Genomic DNA, 26,142 nt, shown 5'->3' with positions numbered 1-26,142 from the left:
TTATAAATATAATATTACATTTAATATAATTCATTATGTATTATTGTATATGTTATATAATGTATTCATTCACCTAGCAAAACGATTTGTGATTTCAATAAGATTCTCTGACATTACTTATTATATGAGTCAGGACCAAAGTCGTGTGTCATGTTCAAGTATGACCCATCTGATTTGTTTTGGTGCACCCTAACACAACAAAAACTTGTCCTGAGTTAGTAATTCCCTGCCAGGGCTAGTATCACTGTCACCATGGAGACAGGCAGCCAGCTGGCTTCTCCTTTCTTTTTTAAATTTTTTTTGATTGTGGTCCTACTTTCCCATTGTACCCATTGTGTCCACTGCCTTACAACCATGCCATCAGCCATGTTAGAAAGCAGAATAAAAAGAGCATTATAGTTGTGGAGAATTTCTGATATCAACTGCATATTGCACTTTATGCTGCGGAAGCACCAGTTTGTGTGTTTTAATAAATATATATATTTTGGCATCCAGGCTTTTTTTTTTTTTAATTTACCACATACCATCCACTTGGAATCCCTCCGTCTTCCCCATCCTTCCTTACCTGGCAGGCTCCTTTTAGGCTGTTAACTTACTCTCTTTCAAGACTCTTTCTGCAGTATATCCTTTGTCTATATGATTTTCCTTCAACACACTATCATATAATGATCGGTCTAGAGGTCTGTTTCAGCCAGTATGTTGGGAACTTCTTGAAGGCAGGGTTGGGGTTTAGTAATTCTTCAGTGCTAGTATATAATAAGTATGCAATGAAGTTGTTTTAAATAAAATAAAAACTTTATATTTCCTTCAGATAAATCTAAATATATGTAATAGTGTAAATTATGTGAAATTTCCAGGGAAATAATTTTATATATTGTATAATAAGTTCCTCAATAACTCAACAAGACTATAAAATACTATAATTATACACCCACTACTATTCACCGAGGTATATGACAGGGTAGAAAGCAGCTTAGACTCAACAGGCACCATTCTATGAAGATATTGATCTATCTTAGTATTTAGAAACAATTGATGTATATTTATGGACACTTGTATTTTAAAAGTTTGGTCATTTAACTGATTCCTTCTTTGTCCTTGTAGCTTATTTTCAAAGCTACAAAATACCACCCTGCCTTAGAATTATTTTTTCAAGAATGGCCCTCAAACAAGGTTGGGGAATAGATCTTTCTGAGTATATATCCCTTTGACCCACTGAGAAAGTAGAAACTTAGAGTAGAGGCTTCACTCCTCTGTCCCTCGTCAGCTATAGTCATGGACTCCTGATAGATGACCCTTCTGTTAGGCTTAGGCAATCTGAGAGGAGCTTTAAGAACTGCAACTTGGGAACCTGCATTGAAATCCAATTCCACTTATTAGGAGCTGAGAAGCCTAAACTCCAGTTAACCTCAGTTTTAAAAACTATAAAATGAGACTAATATGCACATCCTAAAGAGCTTGTGAAGATTAAATGACTTAATACAGAAAAACCATTTGGATCATTCTTGGCGCACAGTAAACGCTATATAAATGTTAGCTAGGGAAAGATAATGTGGATCAACCTTCTCTTTAGTGTTCCCAGCCTTATTTTTTTATTTGCTAACTAAAAAATAAACTTCCATGTTATATTATATTTAAGTCAATCTTTACTTCCATAAGGAAAGAAATTAACAATATTATAAATGGATATTTTTCTAGGCATATGGCCTGTAAGTTATGAAACAGTATGTTTGGCTTCTATACATACTTAAACATGCTCAGTAATCAGCCCGTATGGGTGTAACAACTACAAGAACCGTGTATGATGAACAGAGCTCCATGTGGCATGAGGGCCTAGGCCTGAAATGTGGTGTTTGTGCAACTCTAATTACTTTGCTTGCTAAACCATATTACACCATAGATAACTAATTTTGGTGAATTCTAAAAAAGGAAAACTTTCAGTAAGCAGGCAGGTCTGCTGACATTTGATAATATCTAGTTGTCAGTGAGATTTTAGAAGGTACACATGCCCATGTTGCATGTTGATTTCTGGATAAAAAACACAGCAGAAGTTTATGGAATGAAAAGTAGTGATAAAATGTTTTGCAAGCAATTTATATGGGATCATATGATAGCTAATGTTGAGAGTTCATGGCCTGGATGGTATTGGTTAATTAAAGAAATCACTCGGGATAAAGAAGTACTTGGAAATGATTGTTGGTTTTTTTTCTTTCTCTCTCTCTCTCTCTTTTTTTTTTTTTGGCAGTTCGTAATAAGCTCAGAGACTTGAGAGAAGCTTTCAAGGTTCTATAAAACTGAATATATTTTCTCTTTGGCTCATTATTTACTTAACTACAGGTCATTTATTATGGCAGGAAAAAATGTATCTGTTCAATATCAAAAGGCCTATGAATTTCAACCTTCTTTATTGCTCATATTATATCATTTGAGAATTTTTAGTTAAATGGAAAAAAATAGTGATTAATTTTATATTAAGATTCCCCCTCAGCTTCTGAGACTTTAGTTTCTATAATTTAGTGTGTATATTAAAAATAAATTGCTTAATTTGAGTACATGTACATTTTCCATTAATGAAGTCCAGTAGATATATTTAACATTGCATATCCATCTATGGAAAATAATATATTCAAAAATGGCTCTGAAGATAACTGAATCTGCGAAGGTATCTTCTTAAAGATCTCACTTAATAATAGCTTTCTTTTTGCATAATATGATTTATACTTGGCTTGGTATTATGAATTATGCATGTAGGGGACAGATCTAGCTTTTTAGTTGTGGATATCAGATTTGTTAATACTTTTTTTTTTCCAATGCCTACTTCTACATTGTATAGGACAAAGCCCAGCCATTCCACCTCCATTACCAACAGAACAAGCTTCCAGACCCACTCCGGCATCACCTACCCTTGAAGGCAAGTACTTTTTTTTTTCTTAAAGATCTCTATTGTAGATAAAATAGAATGTAGAGGAACAACAGCAACAAAAATAGTCACAAAGCAACAGCAAAATCCAATATTTTCTTAAATACTTTTAGTTTGTCTAAACTATAATTTACTTTTCCTAAAATTGCAATTTGCTTCTTTTAGAAAACCAAAAACGTCCCCTTAAGATTCTATATTAGTGACCCTCAGCTTCCAGAAGGATGCCCACTCTAGCACTTTGGGAATCAAGCAAAAAAATATAGGGACAAATAGATAAGACTATGCCTTGCAACTCTTGCAGTTTTACCACAACCTGATCAATTTAGTCTCTGAAGAGGCTGGTGCCAGAGTTGCTGGGTTTGAATCTGAGCTCCACCTTTTCCTAGCTTTGTAAATTTGGAAAGTTATTTAAATTAACTCTTTATGAGTTTTGCCATCTCTAAGATGATATAAGCAGAGCACTGATCTCCTAGCGTTATTGTGAGGATTGAAATATATATATACACACACTCACACACACACAAATACTGTTTTATGTATATGTATAGTTTATAAGCACTATGTACAACTGGTGGTTAATACTACTAATAATTCTTGAAAATATGATGTCTCAAGATCAGCATTGTAATAAATTTTGCTGGAACTTTAAAGTCATTTCTTTGAGTCTTCATTCATTTCTTAAACTTTTATTAAATCCGAAACATGAGATCATTTCAGATATTGTCCAAAATACTGGAGATTCAGAGATGAATAGAAAACAGTTCCTTCTCTGTCAAGACTCAATTTGCCGATATAAAGCACCAGTAATTAAAGCTAAAGCATCATTAATTTTTTACAAGAGTACAAATGGAGGTCTTCCTCAGATCACAGCCACCCTAGAAAGGGGTAGAAACCCCTAGCTCAGTCCCACATTGGAAAGGATCTTCTGTGTGCAGTGTGGACACTCCAGCCTGCTTGTTCAAGATCTTCCCACTCAGCTCAACAACTGCCCATTGGCTTTGGCCATCCCTTGAGACTAAGTGATGACACTCATGAGGATTCATCCAGGAAGAGGTTACTACCGTATATCACTTACCTAGAGAGTAAACAAGTGATTTAGAAACAACCAGTCCAAAAATAAAAAAAAAAAAGAAAGAAAATAGACCAAAAAAATCAGAATTACATTTCTTTTGGCATTTGGACTATAATAGTTCATATGACTTAAGAGAATTTGACACAAAACCGACTATCTCACTTGCCAAAATGTTCATTGTACAAGACAACACCTATAAATAATAGCATTGCCTTAATTTTTCATGGGATTCTAATTCTGTTATTGTTTCCAGATGGACATAAAGCAAGGAATTCAGATTTCCCAACTTGAGGGAGACTTTGATAGTCCGATTGTTCAAGTGTTTGATGCCAAGTTATCTCCTAGCAGAGGCTCATAAAACACCAAGTAGCAAATATTTTGCTTAGCAATCTGTCACTTGGAAAAGGATGTGTCATTTGTTAAGTAGGATGCTTAGGTTCTGTTATTGTATTTATTTATTTATTTATTTACTTATTTATTTTTTCTTGAGACGGAGTCTCTCTCTGCTGCCCAGGCTGGAGTGCAGTGGCACCATCTCGGCTCACTGCAAGCTCCGCCTCCCGGGTTCACACCATTCTCCTGCCTCAGCCTCCCGAGTAGCTGGGTCTGCAGGTGCCCGCCACCACGCCCGGCTAATTTTTTGTATTTTTAGTAGAGACGGGGTTTCACCGTGTTAGCCAGGATGGTCTCAATCTCCTGACCTCGTGATCCACCCACCTCGGCCTCCCAAAGTGCTGGGATTACAGGTGTGAGCTCCTGTTATTGTATTTAAAGAGCAATGTAATTTGATAGTTCATCCCAGAACCTAGTAATAGGCTGTGATGAATAAAATAACAAGATTTGAGGATCACAAGCCTTTGTCAGTGTCTTCTCTGAAAGCTCGAAGGCTGCTAACCCTGAGCAGCTCGGGGAGTCTATATTATCAGGCAATGCTGAGATCATGGGCTTTGTCAGGGCTTGCAGATGTGCTGCCTATGACTTCATTAACATAATTGATTAGGAGCTAGGACATATTTAGTATTAATCAGGCTGTTTTTAGTGAGGCTGATTATGCCAGTCCTCTTGATGCACTATTTTAGTCTGGAACTTCCTTAGAACCAAGTTGCAAAAAGAAAAAAAAAAGGCTTTAAGTAAAAAGGAGGAACTTTCATGTGGCACTAAAGTATGCTATTATATTTGAGGAATACAATTATAACAGGTCAAAATGTAGGAGAATGTACATATTTCAATTTTAATGTTTTTAAAAAGTAGAGCTCATGTAGAGACTAGATTATTAAATTTGTTCACAGGAGACTAGAAACAAATAAAACTTCATTAGTAGAAATCTAAAACAAATGTGGCTCTCTTTATGGGTAAAAGAATACTACAAATCTGTAAAGCCAATCCTACACATCTTTAAAGCCCATAAAAGCTTTCTTTGTGCTTTCATAGCACTTAAGAAACAAAACTTCCACAGTACTTAGTTTGTTCTGGCAAGTATCTGTGCACTTCTTATCTCAGCCCACTTATTTAGTGCCTTGAAATTGGTCTTGCCTTTCTTGGATTTCCGTGTTGTCCCCACATTGCATGCTTTCTCTGCCATAATGAAGTTTTTATTACTTTGAATTTTTTGATACAAAGGGATTAACTATATATTAAATCATTTGTTTCCTTTGACTCTTATTTTATGTTTTAGAATTTGGCCAGCAAAAATTGGCTACAATAGGTTTTGAAAAGATCTTATACAAGAACCCCTTCACATCATCATTCTGCTCATTGTTGTCAGTTTGTATTTAATTATGGATATAACTGAAACTAATTTAAAATGAACCTAATGTAAATATAATATTAATTCTTATCTTTTAAACAGTTTTGAATTCCCATGTCTATTGGGAGCTCTTACTAGGGCTGAAATGCCTACAAGTTCAAAGGGATACAGTAGTTATCCATTTCTTTCACAAATGGGGCTGACTCGTGAGTTTTTTCCTCAAATCAAATAGTATCTTATAATATTAACTTTATAGGTGATTTTAGCTCTTAGCATGAAAGGTCCTTTATCATCAAATGTTTTTCAGCATTCCTGCTAACTGTATTTCTCAGAATCCTCAGTTGTTAAACAGAACAACTTCAGGCAATGTCACCCACCCTCTTCCCAATTACCAAGGAAGGCAGAAAAGCTGTTTCATAAAATCCTTGTATAAGCAAAATCACCATATATGATTCCATTCATCTTTAATCAACAATACCAGATAATTTCTTTCCCACTACTTTCACCCACATGTAATTGAGAGGTGACAGCATGCTGGCAGTCCTCACAGCCCTGGCTCGCTCTTCGTGCCTCCTCTGCCTGGGCTCCCACTTTGGTGGCACTTGAGGAGCCCTTCAGCCCCACGCTGCACTTGGGGGCCCCCTTCTGGGCTGGCCAAGGCGGGAGCCGGCTCCCTCAGCCTGCAGGGAGCGTGTAGGGAGAGGCACGAGCAGGAGCCGGGGCTGCGCGCGGCGCTTGGCTGGAGTTCCGGGTGGGCGTGGGCTTGGCGGGCCCCCTGACTCGGAGCAGCCGGCCGGCCCTGCCAGCCCTGGGCAGTGAGGGGCTTAGCACCCAGGCCAGCGGCTGCGGAGGGTGTACTGGGTCCCCCAGCAGTGCCAACCCACCGGCGCTGCGCTCGATTTCTCACCGGACCTTAGCAGCCTTCCGGCGGGGCAGGGCTCAGGACCTGCAGCCCGCCATGCCTGAGCCTCCCACCCCCTCCATGGGCTCCTGTGCAGCCCCAGCCTCCCCGACAAGCGCCACCCCCTGCTCCACAGCGCCCAGTCCCGTCAACCACCCAAGGGCTGGGGAGTGCAAGCACGGGACTGGCGGGCAGCTCCACCTGCAGCCCCAGTGCAGGATCCACTGGGTGAAGCCAGCTGGGCTCCTGAGTCTGGTGGAGATGTGGAGAACCTTTATGTCTAGCTCAGGGATTGTAAACACACCAATCAGCACCCTGTGTCTAGCTCGAGGTTTGTGGATGCACCAATCGACACTCTGTGTCTGGCTGCTCTGGTGGGGCCTTGGAGAACCTTTGTGTCCATACTCTGTATCTAACTGATCTGAGGGGGACGTGGAGGACTTTTATGTCTAGCTCAGGGATGGTAAACGCACCAATCAGCACCCTGTCAAAACAGACCACTGGGCTCTACCAATCAGTAGGACGTGGGTGGGGCCAGGTAAGAGAATAAAAGCAGGCTGCCCGAGCCAGCAGCGGCAACCCGTCCCGGTCCCCTTTCACACCATGGAAGCTTTGTTCTTTCGCTCTTTGGGTCCACACTGCTTTTATGAGCTGTAACACTCACCACGAAGGTCTGCAGCTTCACTCCTGAAGCCAGCGAGACCACGAGCCCACCGGGAGGAAGGAACAACTCCAGACGCGCTGCCTTGAGAACTGTAACACCGCGAAGGTCTACAGCCTCACTCCTGAAGCCAGCGAGACCACCAACCCACTGGGAGGAGCGAACAACTCCAGACGCGCCGCCTTAAGAACTGTAACACTCACTGCGAAGGTCTGCAGCTTCACTCCTGAGCCAGTGAGACCACGAACCCACCGGGAGGAACGAACAACTCCAGACGCGCTGCCTTAAGAACTGTAACACTCACGGCGAAGGTCTGCAGCTTCACTGCTGAGCCAGTGAGACCACGAACCCACCAGAAGGAAGAAACTCCGAACACATCCGAACATCAGAAGGAACAAACTCCAGACGCGCCACGTTTAGAACTGTAACACTGGTGAGTCCGCAGCTTCATTCTTGAAGTCAGTGAGACCAAGAACCCACCAATTCCAGACATATAATTATTGGGCATTTAGTACAAAATTACCAGGACTCCTCTGTTGTGGCAAAGTTGTGGAAAGAAGAAGTTAAGTTATACTTAAATTACTTTTAATATTTCATTAAATAGCTGCAATTTACATGAATGAAGTCGAATAGAGAAAGGTAAATTACTATCAAGTACCCTATATCTTGTTGAATAAATATATAATAGTACTTAGTCTTGTAATTATAAATAATATTATAAATGCTAACACTTGTATGTGAACAAGAGAACTCTAGAGAGAAGACCAGAGTCCTGTCCAATCTCAGCTTTGATACTAATGAGTTGAATGGTCTTTGACAAATCAGTTGACTTCTTAGGACCTCAATTTCTTCACCTATGAACCAAACTTAAATAGTCTCTAAAGTCCCTCTATGCTTTTATATCCAAAGATTTCACACCTGTATTTTTCAGGCTGGTAGATTGGTAATAAACTGCCAGAAGAACAGAGTGAACCCTACGTAGCTTTGCCTAGTGGTTAAATAGCAACTGTAGATATGATAGAGATGTTAAACTTGTTGGGACAATGGATAATACTATGAAGCATTATTTACTGAAACACAAAAATAAGTTACATAAATCATAAAGGCTGTAAAAGGAGGAAGATGAGATATAAATGAGGCAAGGTTATCAAGTGAAACTGCAAGTCTTTCATTGAGCCATAAAGAGTAAGTTAGTTGAATTTGTGTAGATACAGAGGAGAAAGGAATATTATATAAAATTTATTATAAGATAATTTTTTACCATAGGATGCATCTGAAGACAATATTCTACAGGAGCTAGTAAGGTTTTATTTACAATTCTATTAAACCAAGAACTTTATTACCTTAGCTCCTCAGTAAGATATATCCTGAGAAGTAAAAAAATAAAATAATAAAATAGAAATTTGGCCTCAATTTTTATTTCATTAACTCTGTGACACAATAGATTTTATTGAACTTCAGGTCAATATAATATTTTGCTTTGTTTTGTGGAGAAATAAGTCATATCTTTTAGAGACTATTTAAGATTTTTAATAGGATTGCCCATTAGTTACCAATTATGATAAAATATATAAACCAAACTACTTTTACCACCTATTTAACTTAAAGAGTTGCTAATAACAATATAGCACATTTTCTAGCACAGATACTCAACCATTGGTTGCTGTTAATATTTTTTATATCAGGAAATTTCTTATACATATAAAAAACATTAATTTTATGGTAGCTCTTTACTGGTATCCATAGAAGCTAGTAAGGTGATTGCCTTCATGACATTGGTCAGTATACATAAAACTCTAATATAGTTTTTCAATACAGGACTGGAACCGTATCTTGGAACGCTTTGTATACACAGCTAAAGCTTTTACATGTCCTGATAGACTGCGTGTTACTGCTTAAGCAATTGAGCAGAGAGTAGTATGATTAACTTTGTCTTTAAGATTATGTGTCAACTATAGAAAGGATGAATTGGTGAGTGGTGAGCTTAAGAGTTCGGAGTATAAGACAAATTTAGCAGAATACTGCCCTTGGGAAAACTTATGCTACTTTTCTTTTTAAACAATCACATTTTACTCTCAAAACAACTGCAAGTAGTGAATATGATTTATGTCATTTTAAAGAGAAGATCGGAGAAATCAAGTAAATTGCCTAAGATAACACAGCGCTAAAAATGGTATAGCTGGAAGTGGAAGCCAGGTGTCTCCTACCAAGGCTCAGCCTATTACCATTATCCTAAAATGGCAATTAAGTGTTAGAGTTGAGTATAATTGCTAAAGTTCTTATCTGATTTGGTTAATTGAATGGCATTAAGAATAGGAACAGATTTTGAGAGATAATAATGAGTTACATTTGGGGCTTGCGGGGTGTATTGGGGTCCCTGGAACACTTACTTTAGTGATTAAAAGAGTTTAATGAATATAGTATTTTTAAAGGTTTGCAGGATTATGGTGGAGCAACCCAGAGCTAGCCAAAGTAGGAAGCCTTTATCACTCCTATGCCCGAAGAGGCAAGAGAATAGAATGGTTTAGACATCCAGAAAGCCTTATAACTTTAGGGAAGAGATGTCCAATCAGAACATCTGAAGGTCGTGTCCTTCAGTAGGGGACCACAACCACCAACCAACACTCTGTAAAATGATGTATGTAAAATCCTCAGTGAGCCTGGGAGGAAACTAGAGAATAAATGCCCAGATCTCTCTCTTTGTCTTACTCTATTATCTCTTAATGTTGCTCTCATAGGCCAAAACAGCCCACATTCAGAGGACATAGGGCTTGATTAATGTAACCCATAAGGGTCAGGGTGGAGAGGGACCTGGAGAGAACATGGAGACTACATGTCAGGCAGGATGTTGAGCTTGATCCACACAAGTGGTAATCTGCAGTGGACAACTGAATATATGAGTCAGGAGTTTACAAATGAGGGAGATATAGATATTGAAGTCGTAAGTTAGCCCTAGCACAGCATTTCTTGGAGTATGTTATGAGAAACTCTAGTTCTATGATATTACTTGTTAAAAACAGTTTTCATGACAAAACACTTTTGGGCAACTTAATATATTGTATTTTCTCTTTTGCATTCACAATGCACACACACATATATCAAAGGATCCAAAAATTCTGTATATTAAGGAAATCTGTTTAACTTTTTTAAACCAGTGTTCCCATGTTTGTTTCTTTAATCACAGAAATATTTCTATTTCTGATAATACTCATCAATTTCCTAAAGAGCAAATGATCTCAAAAACACTGTCATACAAAGGTTAGCTTCAAATACAACTAAAGAGCAGGTCAGCCATGAATCTGAGGCTGTCTAGAACACAGCATAGACCCAAGAAAGGAAGTGTAGAACACATTGATTTAGTCAGCATTCTCCAGAGAAACAAAACCAGTAGGAGACATCTATCTATCTATGTATTGAAAAAATATTTATGTTAAAGGATTGGCTGATGCAGCTGCAGGGGCTAGTAAGTCCAAAATCTGAAGGGCATGCAGGCAGTCTGAGGACCCAGGGAATAGTTTATTTTTCAGTCTTGAGTCTGAAGGCAGTCTGAAAGAAGACTTCCTTCTTCCTTGGGGGACTTCAGTCTTTTCTCTTTAAGGCCTTCAACTGATTAGACAAGGCCCATCCCACATTACAGAGGGTAATCTGCTTTATTCAAAGTCTATGATTTAAATGTGAATTACATCTAAAAACTACCTTCATAGAAATATCTAGCCTTATCTTTGATCAAATAAGTGTTACCAAAGCCTAGCCGAATTGATGCATAAAATTAGCTATCACAAATATCATTAGAATACAAAGTGATAAAGCCAAGGATGAGAGAATATGAAAGAGAAAAGGGTATAACAGGCCCCAGAGCTCCAGAGAGATGGATAACACAAAGATTGGCCAGGAAAATTTAGATTTGTCAATTAGAAAATTATGCTTATCTACTCTTGACTCTAAATTTTCTCTCTGCTACATATAAATGAGGATGCAGTAGTCATGAGTTTGAACTAAAGGGTCAACTGTAAGATTTTTATTAGTTCCCTTACTCTCTGAAAGACTGGGTTTCCTCATCTGCCAGATGATATTTACTAGTAGGATTTAGTAGTGCTTTCGGAAGAAAAAAGAATTTTGGAGAGAAAGCTGTGATGGCAGAGGCTTGGGAAACTAGATTAAGAATGGAATCTTTAGAATATTTTGTTTTGGGTCATATGATGTTGACTATTTGAGATATTTCAATAAAGATTTAAACATATCTTCAATTTTTTCTTAGAATTTTAGACTCTTGTTTTTTATTTTTTTAATTGAAACACTGTACTAGGGCTTGGCCTGAGGTAACATAGGTATATTTGAGTTAATATGTTAGAACAAGTATAATTCAGCTTAGTGTCATGGAAAAGTAGGTAAGTATTAATAACTGTTGAGTGAATTTTCTTAAAAACACAAAAACAAATAGGTAGCAAAGCATCAAAAAAAAAAGGAAAATGAAAAGGGAAAGAAATGAGAGTTCCCCATGAATTATGAGCTATAAATATATTTTAATAGACAAGAAACTTGTATCTCTAAACTTACAACTTTCTTCTTTTGTTATATTGGTTTTGATTTCCTGTTATTGATTATTAAAAAGATCTTTTGTGAAAACAATTAACTTTTTCTCACTGTCGTATCCATAAGAGGAAGCAGTTTTGTTTTTCTTACCCTCTACATCTGCCAAGATAGCTAGGGGCATCTGTCTGTCTTGACTGTTCAGTAGCAAGAGATATTTACTCTGAAGACCAAGAATGTTCCCCATGATGGGGGAAACAGGAAAAGGGCCTTCTGTTGAGATCAGGGCCAGTTTCCTGACTCACAGCCCTTTCCTAACTGTTAATGCTAGTATAAAAGAAATGGTTTTTTACTTGCATTTTGACCTGTAAAAGACCAAAGAAGAAATTAAGGATGACACAGTTTGTGAATTTGAGCGAACTTGATCTAATCGCTTTCTTGTTATGGAATTCTGAATGAAACTTCCTTGTGTCAGCAAATTTTCTCATAAAACATTTTATAAAAAGGAATGTTTCCCCCAATGCTCTTGCTGACAAGTACCAATTTTTCCTTATAAAACATTTGTTTGTGATCTGGTCTGTTTGATGTAAATATTTCTTCCTATTATACCAGCTTCTTACAATTCCAAATGGCATCATCCTTTCCCTCTCTAGAATGAGTGAGAAAAGTGGCTGCATCTTCAAGACCAAGTGTATTTTACATAGATGGAGTAAACAGTCTTGGAAATTGCTCATTTAATAAAGGATAAGGAATGCCGTAATCCCCAACACTTTGGGAGGCCAGGGTGGGTGGATTGCTTCAGCCCAGGAGTTAGAGACGAGCCTGGGCAACATGGCGAAACCCTATCTCTACAAAAAATATAAAAATTAGTCGGGCATGGTGGTGTCTGCCTGTAGTCCCAGCTACTCAGGAGGATGAGGTGGGAGGATCACTTGAGCCTGGGAAACAGAGGTTTCAGTGAGCCGAGATCCCACCACTGCACTCTAGCCTGGGTAACAAAGTGAGGCCCTGTCTCAAAAAAAAAAAAAAAAGCCTGCTTCAATTAAATGAGAATTTTATATAAAAACATTTTTAATTTACTAGAATAAATCTTATATTAAGAAGTAGAAGACATAATGTGTTACTAGTTTGTTTTAATCCATAAGAGATGGTAAAATCTCTCATGTAGTGTATCAGTTCAAATAAGCCTGAATTCAGCATATTGAAATGATTACAACTTAAAAAGTTGTCTTTATATGGGCACTTGCTTCTATTTTAAGAACGGATATCCATTAGGCAAATTTTAAAAATTGAAAGGCTTCATTTGAAAATCAGACTTATACATGTGTCCCATATACTAGTAATTTTTTATTTTAAAGTCATCATATTTTAAAATAGCTATTGGGTCTTACTAATTTATTTAATAAATCAAGTCCAAAACTGTTATAAAAATAGCAGTATCTTTGAAATAGTACTTTAAGGTAATGTGTGTTTTGGTTTTGAGTTGCAACGACCTTTTTCTTGTACTGATAATTTAGTCACGAAAAGAAAAAGCTCAATTTTCTAATGTTTCTAGGCATCCTTGACATTTTAAATGTAATGAAATATTCTTGCAATCCATTTCCAATTACAGAAAAATGTAGAAAAACATATAGATAAAATATGGAAAAGGTAATTTTATGTAAGTAACATGATATTGTAAATGAAAAGTTGTTAGAAAAGAAACTTATATCTGTTTTCTTTACTATTTCTACAAGACACTTTGGGAAATCTTACAATAAAACATCTTGAGTAAGCAATGATTCTGCATAAAAATTTAAAAGTTTTTTAAGAATTTCCAAATGTCAGCAACACCAAACAAACAAAAGCAATTGTAATTTATGGAGTTATCTAAAGAGGCAAGCACATGTGAATTGAGCTTCTCCTCTGAGTCCAAGTCAGTAAACTTCGAGCATTTGCCTTCTGAAATGCAAAAGCACTGAGTGGAAAAATAAAATATAGCATCTCTCTTTCCTTCTCCAGTCTCGCTCCTCTTTCCTTCTCCCTTTGTTTCTCTAACACACACACACACACACACACACACACACACACACACACACACACACAGAGTGGTTGTCTTTTTTGTTTCACTTCTATATAGAAAGTCAGAAAGAACAGATGTGGCACCCCTCAGCTATATAAACACAACTCATTTTAAATAAATGCAATCACTCATTTAAAAAGCTTTATCATTTTCAAAAGGTTTGGGAGAAATCTACCTTATCCATTTTAAATGCTAAGTTTAATTAACATAGAAACGTTTTTGCAATTTGAAATGTATTAAATAATCTTTCTCGTTGCATTTCCTTTTGCATACTAAATTCAGAAATATGAAAAAAAATCGTGAAGTCAAATAACTTTGGTTGTGAGACAGCTGAAAGATAAGTTTGGCACTGATGAAGTAAAAGGTGGCACTTCTTTTCTGCCCATGACTCGATCAGCTTGAAAGTTTTTCATAGAGTATATCTATCTCCAGCTTCATTATCCATGTTGCAGGAGAGAAACAGGGTTTGTGATCATCTTTAGATTTAAGTCTTTGTTCTGTCACTTACATCAGCATTCCCCAACCTTTTTGGCAACAGGAACCTGGTTCCTGGAAGACAATTTTCCCAGGGACAGGGGTGAGGGGAGGGATGGTTTCAGCATGAAACTGTTCCACTTCAGATCATCAGGCATTAGATTCTCATAAGGAGCATGCAACCTAGATCCCTCACATGTGCAGTTCGCAAGAGGGTTTGCTCTCCTATGGGAATCTAATGCAGCTGCTGATCTGACAGGAGGTGGAGCTCAGGCAGTAATGCTCATTTGCATTCTGCTCACCTCCTGCTGTGCACCCCAGTTCCTCACAGGGCACTGACCAATACTGGCTTGCAGCACAGGGGTTGGGGACCCCTGACTCATATGACCTGTGAAGTTGGCCACATTTGTCATCTTTCCTGAGCCCATTTCCTCACAGGTTATAAGATGTGTAGACTTTTATCTGAGAATGAAGTATATTCTAGTGCATATAAGCTCATGTGCTTTATTCTAATAGTATAACTTCTTATCGTCTTGAAATTACTGTGGTTCCAACCCAAACTAAAACGTATTTTTTTACCTTGTTTGACCATGTAAAATAAAGTTATTATTAAAATCCTTTCATCACACCTTTTTGAGGCTCAAAGGGAAAAAGGTAGTATGATATCATTTTTTAACATTTTTCCATCAGTTATTGAGTACAAGTGGTATTTGGTTACATGAGTAAATTCTTTAGTGGTGATTTGTGAGATTTTGGTGCACTCATCACCCAAGAAGTATACACTGCACCATATTTGTAGTCTTTTATCCCTCGTCGCCCTCCCACTCTTCCCCCAAGTCTGCAAAGTTCATTGTATCATTCTTATGTCTTTGTGTTCTTATAGCTTAGCTCCCACATATCAGTGAGAGAACACACGATGTTTGGTTTTCCATTCCTGAGTTACTTTACTTAGAATAATAGTCTCCAGTCTCATCCAGGTCATTGCAAATGCTGTTAATTCATTCCTTTTTATGGCTGAGTAGTATTCCATCACACATACACATATATATATATATATGTATATATATACGTATATATATACATACGTATATATATATATGTATATATGTGTGTGTGTGTATATATATATATATATATATATACACACACACACACACACACACACCCCCCACAGTTTCTTTATCCACTCATTGATTGATGGGCATTTGGGTTGGTTTCACAATTTTGTAATTGTGAATTGTGTTGCTATAAACGTGTGTTCAAGTATCTTTTTCAAATAATGGCTTCTTTTCCTTTGGGTAGATACTCAGTAGTGGGATTGCTGGATCAAATGGTAGTTCTACTTTTAGTTCTTTAAAGAATCTCCACACTGTTTTCCATAGTGGCTGTACTAGTTTACATCCCCACCAGCAGTGTAGGAGTGTTCCCTAATCACCACATACATGCCAACATCTACTGTTTTTTGATTTTTTTTTTTATTATGGCCATTCTTGCAGGAGTAAGGTGGTATCGCATTGTGGTTTTGATTTGCATTTCCTTGATCATTAGTGATGTTGAGCATTTTTTCATATTTTTGTTGGCCATTTGTATATCTTTTGAGAATTGTCTATTCATGTCCTTAGCCCACTTTTTGATGAGATTGTCTTTTTTTTCTTACTGTCTTGTTTGAGTTTGTTGTAAATTCTGGATATTAGTCCTTTATCAGATGTATAGGTTGGGAAGATTTTCTCCCACTCTGTGGGTTGTCTGTTTACTCTGCTGACTATTCCTTTTGCTGTGAAAAAGCTCTTTAGTTTAATTAGGTCCCAGCTATTTATCTTTGTTTTTATTGCATTTGCTTTTGGGTTATTGGTCATGAAATCTTTGCCTAAGGCAATGTCTAGAAGGGTTTTTCCAATGTTATCTTCTAGAATTTTTACAGTTTCAGGTCTTAGGTTTAAGTCCTTTACCCATCTTGAGTTGATTTCTGTATAAAGTGAGAGATGAGGATCCAGTTTCATTCTCCTACATGTGGCTAGCCAATTATCCCAGCACCATTTGTTGAAAATGGTATCTTTTCCCCACTTTATGTTTTGTTTGCTTTGTCGAAGATTGGTTGGCTGTAAGTATTCGGGTTTATTTATGGGTTCTCTATTTTGTTCCATTGATCTATGTGCCTATTTTTATAACAGTACCATGCTGTTTTGGTGACTGTGGCCTTATAGTATAGTTTGAAATCGGGTAGTGTGATGCCTCCAGATTTGTACCTTTTGCTTAGTCTTGTTTTGGCTATGTGGGCTCTTTTATGGTTCCATATGAATTTTAGAATTGTTTTTCTAACTCTATGAAGAATTATGGTGGTATTTTATTGGGGATGGCATTGAATTTGCAGATTGCTTTTGGCAGTATGGTCATTTTCCCAATATTGATTATACCCATCCATGAGCATGGGATGTGTTTCCATTTGTTTTTGTTGTCTATGATTGCTTTCAGCACTGTTTTGTAGTTTTCCTTGTAGAGGTCTTTTGACTCCTTGGTTAGGCATATTCCTAACTATTTTATGTTTTTTTTGCAGCTATTGTAAAAGGATTTGAGTTCTTGATTTAATTTTCTGCTTGGTTGCTGTTGATGTATAGAAGAACTGCTGATTTGTGTCCATTAATCTTGTATCTGGAAATCTTGCTGAGTTCTTTTATCAGTTCTAGGAGCTTTCTAGAGGAGTCTTTAGGTTTTTCAAGGGAAACCATCATATCATCAGCAAATAGTGACAGTTTGACTTCCTCTTTACTGATTTGAATGCCCTTTATTTCTTTCTCTTGTCTAATTGCTCTGGCTAGGACTTCTAGTACTATGTTGAAGAGAAACGGTGAGAGTGGACATCCTTGTCTTGTTTCAGCTCTCAGAGGGAATGCTTTCAACTTTTACCCATTTAGTATATGTTGGCTGTGGGTTTTTCATGGAAAGCTTTTATTACATTAAGGTATGTCCCTTGAATGCTGATTTTGCTGAGAGTTTTCATCACAAATTATGCCCGATTTTGTCTAATGCTTTTTCTGTATCAATTCAGATGATCATATGATTTTTGTTTTTAATTCTGTTTATGTGGTGTATTGAAATTATTGACTTGCATATGTTAAACTATCCCTTCATTCCTGGTATGAAACCCACTTGATCATGGTGGATTATCTTTTTGATATGTTGTTGGATTCGGTTAGCTAGTATTTTGTTAAGGATTTTAACATCTATGTTCATCAAGGATATTGGTCTGTAGTTTTCATTTTTGGTTATGTCCTTTCCTGGTTTTGGTATTCAGGTAATACTGGCTTCATAAAATGAACTGGGGAGAATTCTTTTTTCTCTATCTTGTGGAATAGTGTCAAAAGTATTGGCATCAATTCTTCTTGGAATGTCTCATAGAATTCTTCTGTGAATCCATCTGGTCCTGGACTTTTTTTTGTTGGTAATGTTTAAATTACCATTTCAGTCTTGCTGCTTGTTATTGGTCTACTCAGGGTATCTAATTCTTCCTGATTTAAACTAGGAGGGATGTATTTTTCTAGGAATTTATCCATCTCTTCTAGGTTTTTAGTTTATGTGGGTAAAGGTGTTCATAATAGCCTTGAGTGATCTTTTTATTTCAGTGGTGTCAATTGTAATGTCTCCTATTTCATTTCTTGTGAAGTTATTTGTATTTTCTGCCTTCTCTTCTTGGTTAATCTTGCTAATGGTCTATCAGTTTTATTTATCTTTTCAAAGAACCAGCTTTTTGTTTCATTTATCTTTTGCGTTTTTTTGTTTTTGTTTCAATTTTATTTAGTTCTGCTCTGATCTTGGTTATTTCTTTCTTCTGCTGGATTTGGGTTTGGTTTGCTCTTGTTTCTCTAGTTCTATGAGGTGTGACCTTAGAAGTCAATTTTTGCTTTTTTAGTCTTTTTGATGTAGGCATTTAGGGCTATGCACTTTCCTCTTAGCACCACTTTTGCTGTAGCCCAGAGGTTTTGGAAGGTTGGTTATTATTGTCATTCAGTTCAAATAATTTTTAAATTTCCTTCTTGATTTTGTTTTTGGGAGTGTTCATGTGGGAGCAGGTTATTTAATTTCCATGTATTTGCATGGTTTTTAAGATTCCTTTTGCAGTTGATTTCCAGTTTTATTCCACTGTGGTCTGAGAGAGTGCTTGATTTCAAATTTCTTAAATTTATTGAGGCTCATTTTATGGCCTACCATATGATCTATCTTGGAGAAAGTTCCATGCACTATTTAATAGAATGTGTATTCTGTGGTTGTTGGATGAAATGTTCTGTATATATCTGTTTAGTCCAATTGTTCCAAGATATAGTTTAAATCCATTGTTTCTTTGTTGACTTTCTGTCTTGATGACCAGTTTAGTGCTGTCAGTGGAGTATTAAAGCCCCCCACTATTTTTGTCTTGCTGTCTATCTAATTTCTTAGGTCTGTTAGTAATTGTTTTATAACTTTGGGAGCTCCAGTGTTAGGTGCATATATATTTAGGATTGCAATATTTTCCTGTTGGACAAGACCTTTTACCTTTATATAATGTCCCTCTTCGTCTCTTTTTACTGCTGTTTGTTTAATGTTTGTCTTGTCTGATATAAGAATAGCTATCTCTGCTTGCTTTTGGTGTCCATTTGCATGAAATGCCTTTTTCCACCCCTTTCCTTTAAGTTTATGTGAGTCCTTAAGTCTTAGGTGAGTCTCCGAAGGCAGCAGATAGTTGGTTGGTGATTTCTTACCCATTCTGTGGTTCTGTATCTTTTAAGTGGAGCATTTAGGCTATTTACATCACTGTTAGTATTGAAATGTGAGGCACCGTTGCATTCATTGTGCTCTTTGTTGCCTGTGTACTTTGGTTTTTTTGTTTTTGCTTTTTAACTTCTATTTTTGTCTTATAGGGCCTATGTGATTTATGCTTTGAAGAGGTTCTGTTTTGATGTGTTTCCAGGATTTGTTTCAAGATTTAGAGCTCCTTTTAGCAGTTCTTGTACCAGTGGCTTGGTAATGGTGAATTCTCTCAGTATTTGTTTGTCTGAAAAAGACTATATCTTTCCTTCATATATGATGCTTAGTTTCACTGGATACAAAATTCTTGGCTGATGATTGTTTTGTTTGAGGAGGTTGAAGATAGGGCCCCAATCCCTTCTGGCTTGTAAGGTTTCTGCTCAGAAATCTGTTGTTAATCTGATAGGTTTTTCCTTTAGAGGTTACCTGGTGCTTCTGTCTCACAGCTCTTAAGATTGTTTCCTTCATCTTAACTTTGGATAACCTGATGACAATGTGCCTAGGTGATGATCTTTTTGCAATGAATTTCCCAGGTGTTTTTCGTGCTTCTTATATTTGGATGTCTATGTCTCTAGCAAGGCTGGGGTAGTTGTCCTTGATTATTCCCCCAAATATGTTTTACAAGATTTTAGAACTTTCTTATTCCTCAGGAAAACCGATTATTCTTAGGTTTGGTCATTTAACATAATCCCAGACTTCTTGGAGGCTTTGTTCATATTTTCTTATTCACTGTTCTTTGTCTTTGTTGGATTGGGTTAATTCAAAGATCTTGTCTTAGAGTTCTGAATTTCTTTCTTTTAATTGTTCAATTCTATTGCTGAGATTTTCCAGAGCATTTCGCATTTCTAAAAGTGTGTCCAAAGTTTCCTGAATTATTGATTTTTTTTTTTAAGCGATCTATTTCCTTGAATATTTCTCCCTTCACTTCTTGTATTGTTTTTTGGATTTCCTTGCACTGGGCTTCACCTTTCTCTGGTGCCGCCCTGATTAACTTAATAACCTACCTCCTGAATTCTTTTTCAGGTAAATCAGAGATTTCTTCTTGGTTTGAATCCTTTGCTGGTGAACTAGTATGATTTTTGGGGGGTGCTGAGAAGCCTTGTTTTGTCATATTACCAGGGTTGGTTTTCTGGTTCCTTCTCATTTGGGTAGGCTCTGTCAGAGTGAAGGTCTAGGGCTGAAGGCTGTTGTTCAGATTCTTTTGTCCCATAGAGTGTTCTCTTGATGTAGTACTCTCCCCCTTTTCCTATGGATGTGGCTTCCTGTGAGCCAAACTGCAGTGATTGTTGTCTCTCTTCTGGGTCTAGCCACCCAGTGAGTCTACCTGGCTCTGGGCTGGTACTGGGGTTGTCTGCACAGAGTCCTGTTATGTGAACCATCTATGGGTCTCTCAGCCATGAATAACAGTGCCTATTCTGGTGGAGGTGGCAGGGGAGTGCAATGGACTCTGTGAGGGTTCTTAGCTTTTGTGGTTTAATGCTCTATCATTGTGCTGGTTGGCCTCCTGCACCAAGGTGCAGGAGGTGGTGCTTTCCAGAGAGCGTAAGCTGCAGTAGTATGGAGAGGGACCAGTAGTGGGTGGGGCCCTTTGTCTTCTGCTACCTGGGTGAGTAGGGAAGGACCATCAAATGGGGTCAGGGCTAGGCATGTCTGGGCTCAGACTCTCCTTGGGTGGGTCTTGCTGTGGCTGCTGTGGGGGATGAGGGTGAGATTCCCAGGTCACTGGAGTTGTGTAAGTAGGAGGATTATGGCTGCCTCTGCTGAGTCATGCAGGTTGACAGGGAAGTCAGGGAAAGCCAGCAGTCACAGGCCTCACCCAGCTCCCAAGCTATCCAAAGGGCCAGTCTCATTCCCACCATGTCCCCCGCCAACAGCCCAAGTCTGTTTCCAGGTAGAAGGCGAGATGGGCTTGAAAACTTGCCCGAGGCTACCCACCTCCCAGCTGCAAAAGAAAAAGGCTTGGTTCTTCCCCTGCCTGTGGAGTCTGCACACCAGATTTGCACCCTCCCCTGAGTTGTGGCCAGAAGGCTTCTCACCCCATTCAAATTGTTAACGAAGTTCAGCTAGAGATTTTCTTGTCCCTGTGGTTTTACCCCTTGCTCTTCTGGCCACCCTCCTGATGTATCCCTGTGGTGCCAGGCAGAAATGGCCTGCTAGGGGACCCAGCGAGCTCTCAGGGTCTTTCTGCTGCTTCCTCTGCCCCTGCATTTTGCTCAACTCTCCAAATTGACTCAGCTCCTGATAAAGTCGGAAACTTCTCCTGCAAACAGCCCATCATTTTCTACAGTGGGGGGTGTGTATTCAGGAGAGGAGGGTCTTCCTTTCCCACTTCCACAGTTGGGGCACTCTCGGTATTTGAGGTGTCTCCCAGATCCTGCAGAAGCAGTCTGCTTCCTTCAGAGGGTCTGTGGGTCCTCTTGGGATTGCTGATTTGTTCTTGCAGTCTATCTGGAGCTAACGTTCACAACGGCCTTTTTTTTTGTTTGTTTTTTGTTTTTGAAAGTGATCTCACTCTGTGGTCCAGACTAGAGTGCAGTGGCCACAATCTTGGGTCACTGCCTGTAGTATGGTATCTTGAAGAAGGTTGAATTTAAACAGATAAGACCTAGAGTCCTTTACAACATTTACTTCATGAATGATATAGCGTCACTGAGATCTCAACTACATCTGCAAGGCATGAGCTATGACTGTACCTCAGTTCCTTCACCTGGCATTTATAATAACACATGCTATCCAGAGTTCATGCCGGGCCCCACAGGCCCTTTTAGACTCAATCTGAGGTTACATCCCCCAGGAGTAACTTTCCACTCCACTCAGCCATGGGGAGTTGCATGTCTCTCTTGATTCCTACATGCTTCACGTTTACCGTTTCTCAAAGTCCTTATCGTAATTATGAACTTTCTTACTTACTGCTGTCACAGCTAGTATTACTGGAAGGAGGTTTTAAAAACTCCAAACACTGGCAAAGGGTTTTGGCATAAGACTAGATAAGCATTTGTTGATTTATGTGAATAAATTGTATGACTAAAGGTCTCAGGTAGTCACTGGAAAGTGCTGTAGAATTGCTGCTTGTTAGCTGTTTGTTGTTAACAGTTGATAATGAGAAGAGCAGATTTCTGAGAATAATTCAGCTATCACTAAAGAAAAGTCAAGGCAAAAAAAAAAAAAAAAGGATTCAGAGCCTGGAAGGCCAGCTTAGTTATGCCACATAACTCAAGTGAAGTCCTTCATGTAAAAAGCTTTTCTGTCATAGCAACCTAATTACAATGTGAAGGGAGGTACTCTTACCATGTTTCTATAAAGTTGCGTGCCTTCCAGAGTCCCAAATAAAATTCCAAGGAAATTTTTTGAAAAAAAAAAAAAACAGAAGAAGAATATTTGTTCTGAATTATTTTTTCCCTAAGTCTTCTCCCTTTCAGTTTGATCACAAAATCCAATGACACACTTGACCACCTAGCAACAGCCAAAGTTTTTCTTAAACCATCACTCAGAATTGTATAACTTCTCTGCTTAAACCTCTCAGTGGCTTCCTATGTTACTCACAGGGAAATGGAAAATTCATACCAGTAACAAGAATCTAGCAGATCTGCCCTACTACATCTTGGCTGCAGCACTCAGCACTCCCCTCCTGAGTCCTCAACTCTGGCTTCACTGGGCCTAGCTCTTTTTTTTTTGAGATGAAGTCTGGCTCTGTGTCGCCCAGACTGGAGTGCAGTGGCACAATCTCAGCTCACTGCAAGCGCCGCCTCCTGAGTTCACGCCATTCTCCTGCTTCAGCCTCCCGAGTAGCTGGGACTACAGGCACCCGCCACCACGCCTGGCTAATTTTTTGTATTTTTAGTAGAGAGGGGGTTTCACCTTGTTAGCCAGGATGGTCTCCATCTCCTGACCTCGTGATCCACCCACCTCGGCCTCCCAAAGTGCTGGGATTACAGGTGTGAGCCACCGCGCCCGGCCAGGCCTGGCCCTTCTTTGAATTTATCTAGCCTGCTGTCATTTCAGGGTCTCTGCAGATATTTTTCCTCTGCTGAAAAGTCTTCTCCCTAATAGCCCAAAGCTCTTCCAGTTTTTTCAATAATTTTTCCAATTGCCCATTCAGAAAGGTTTACCCTGATCCACCTTTAAAAAAACCAAGCCACCTCCTATGGTCTCAGGCTTTGATTCTCAAAACAAAGCTTTCTTTTTTTTTTTTTTTTTCTAATCTTTATCATCACCTGTTCAAAAAAAAATATATAATATGTACATGTATATATATATATATATATAAAAAAATACATATATATTCATTTTTTTGTTTTGTTTTGTTTTTTGTTTTTTTTTTTTGAGATGGAGTCTTGCTCTGTCGCCCAGGCTGGAGTGCAGTGGCGCAATCTCGGCTCACTGCAAGCTCCACCTCCCGGGTTGTTCACGCCATTCTCCTGCCTCAGCCTCCCGAGTAGCTGGGACTACAGGTGCCTGCAACTGCGCCCGGCTAATTTTTTTGTATTTTTTTTTTTTTAGTAGAGATGGGGTTTCACTGTGGTCTCGATCTCCTGACCTCCTGATCCGTCCGCCTCGGCCTCCCAAAGTGCTGGGATTACAGGCGTGAGCCACCACGCCCGGCTATTTTAAGTCTCTAAAATGGGCTTTTCTCTTGCTTTAAACAATTTTAAGCCATATCAAAACCAGACAACATACCATAGATATTTGCAACTCTTTTTAGGTTACCTATTCCCAGAAAAATTAGAAAATAAATGCAAGATGATGCATATTTCACTTGGTAAATAAGGAATAAACAGGTGAAAGGGGACTCAAACACATTCTACTCATTTCTCTGCCTTTTATGGTTGAAGACAGAAGATACAGCATTCATCTATAGTTGCATAAGGTAATGACTACTAATTATAGCAAAATTGAGACTTGAATCCACTTCACTGCAGTACAGTACCCTTCATAACATGTTTCTGTCTTGCTTATGGGTATTTTTTTCCCTTTAGTTTCTCAATGCAAAATATTCTAGACATACCCTCCTTGGATATAGAAAAATGAGAATAAAGTTGCATTTACTCAAAGAGATCAGTAAATGTCACACCTAAAAAATTATCTAAAAAGATTATATGTGGTCAGATTTTTATTATTTGAAAAATATAGTAATAGCTTGTCATTATTATCATTATTTTTCTACATCTACTCTGTTCCAGGCATTTTAGCCCAGTTATCTCCATTTCTCACAAGTAAGCAAGGTAGATTTTATTAGCTCCACTTTTCAAATGAGGAAAATGAAATTCGGTGTGCCATAGCACATTGCCCAAGGTCATACAACCAGGAAGAGTCATGGACAGAATTTAGCCCAAGGTCATTAATGCCAGCACCTGTGCTTTCTCTCGTGCTCCACACCCCTCTGTAGATAACAATGGGACAACTCTAATAATCACTCGTGTAATTGAACTTATCTTAAGCTTATGTAAAATTTTCCATGCTCATATTGTGAGCTGGGTTCCAGGCCAATCTCTGCCACTCTAAGAAAACAAGGTGACAGCGATGAGGTATGTTGGAATGCATTGTTATTAAAGAAACAAGTTCTTATTTACTTAACTGGAACCAGGAATACATCAGTTCTGGCCAGAGTGTTAGAATAAAAGCACTCATCTGATACACAGAATTAGGATAATCTCTACACTAGAAGGGCAAAGAGAGGAGGAACAAAACATAAGACAAAAATAAAACATTTTGCATTTGTTTCCTCATGGAACCAGCATCTTAGAAAGCTTTACAATTGTAATTAAGTATTGTGTATTGTCTGGCTTTGAGATGGCATAAAAAACATTTAAAAGCAAAAGAAAAGCCCATTGTGAGGGCTTAGAAAGTAAGAAGTAAGTGGTTTAATTTTTCTTTCATCTGATGTTAATTTATGCAGAAGCTAATAACATATTTGTGGCTCAGAGCTGCTCATTGTACGAAAGATTTCTCTCCCAACCACACTCCACTGTGATCCCTGCCAGAATACAGCCATCATTTCAGGGCTTATTGTACTTTTGTCAGGGAAAGGTAATATTCTGATACTTTCACATCCTGTAGATACATTTAATTTTCAATCTTCTGAACATCAATGGGCTTAAATGCTCTAATTCTTCTCTAGCTGTTACAAACAAAATGGCAAACCAATGAGAAAGAGATGGAAGAGGAAATTTTTTATGTGTGTTCAAAGTCAGGTAGACAGGGAAGAGTACTGTTGGATATTGAGGAAGAAAAAGTCAGGGGCAGGGAAGTTTTCACAAAAGAAACATGGGTTATTTTTATATCTAAGTAGGATATAATTAAATTGTTATGTTTTTATAAGTGAAAAATTTAATTCCATTACTACCAAATCACCTATATAACAGAGACAATAGTGCTTGAGGAAATGTAGAATCTTAAGAAGTTGACATTTTATATGAAATTCAGCAAGAATAAAGTAAGTCTCATAATGACAGCTTAAAGGTCTAATTCATAAAAATGTTATTAAACGACATTATTTATATCTGCATTTTGTGGACTTCTCTTATTCATGACTCTCACAGTGTATGACTGTAATCACAAGCAGAGTGTATAATAGGAGCATTAATTCAATTTGGACGAAGACAAGAATACTGTATCACCACAATAAAATTTCAGCCATATTAATTTGAAGGGTAGAATTTGTTGCACAAGAGCATTCTCTAAAAAAAATTGAAAAATAAATGAATGCCTTCCATATTCTGGGTTCAAATATCTACTTTCTTTGTGAAGTTCAGTGTAAGATTTACTAATTGGCACAAGCTTTTTAATGAAATATTTATTCATCAACCTTATGAAACTTGGAGACTTGGATACTGAGTTCTGATCTTATGGTTATCATGGCATTAGTGTTTAGCATGAGCTTAGAAATATTTACAAGTCATTTGTATTTTAATTAACCCCTTTGCTGATACATGACATCAGAGGTGATGCTTAACAAATGGCTATTCAATTGTCTGGCATATACATTTATTTAGAGAA

The 26,142-nt window shown here is 38.0% G+C and overlaps 1 protein-coding gene and 1 long non-coding RNA gene across 4 annotated transcripts in view; one reads left to right on the top strand and one right to left on the bottom strand.

Moving 5' to 3' along the window:
• The window catches only part of TRDN (triadin), a 401,037-nt gene that overhangs the window by 162,792 nt on the left and 212,103 nt on the right, over positions 1-26,142 (top strand). For 2 of the 3 annotated variants that reach the window (XM_012506168.2, XM_003255652.4), the window contains exon 10: positions 2,834-2,911. In XM_012506168.2, coding sequence (XP_012361622.2) covers positions 2,834-2,911 — 78 coding nt within the window. Of the gene's footprint in view, positions 1-2,833; positions 3,571-26,142 lie in introns of those variants that run through there. The other variant, XM_004087640.2, reaches the window with a different exon arrangement.
• The window catches only part of LOC105739609, a 30,952-nt gene that overhangs the window by 3,913 nt on the left and 897 nt on the right, over positions 1-26,142 (bottom strand). The window lies entirely within an intron of this gene.

Source organism: Nomascus leucogenys, chromosome 3, assembly GCF_006542625.1.
Source record: "Nomascus leucogenys isolate Asia chromosome 3, Asia_NLE_v1, whole genome shotgun sequence".
Classification (NCBI taxonomy): Eukaryota; Metazoa; Chordata; class Mammalia; order Primates; family Hylobatidae; genus Nomascus; species Nomascus leucogenys.
This window is presented reverse-complemented; position numbering and strand designations above follow the sequence as displayed.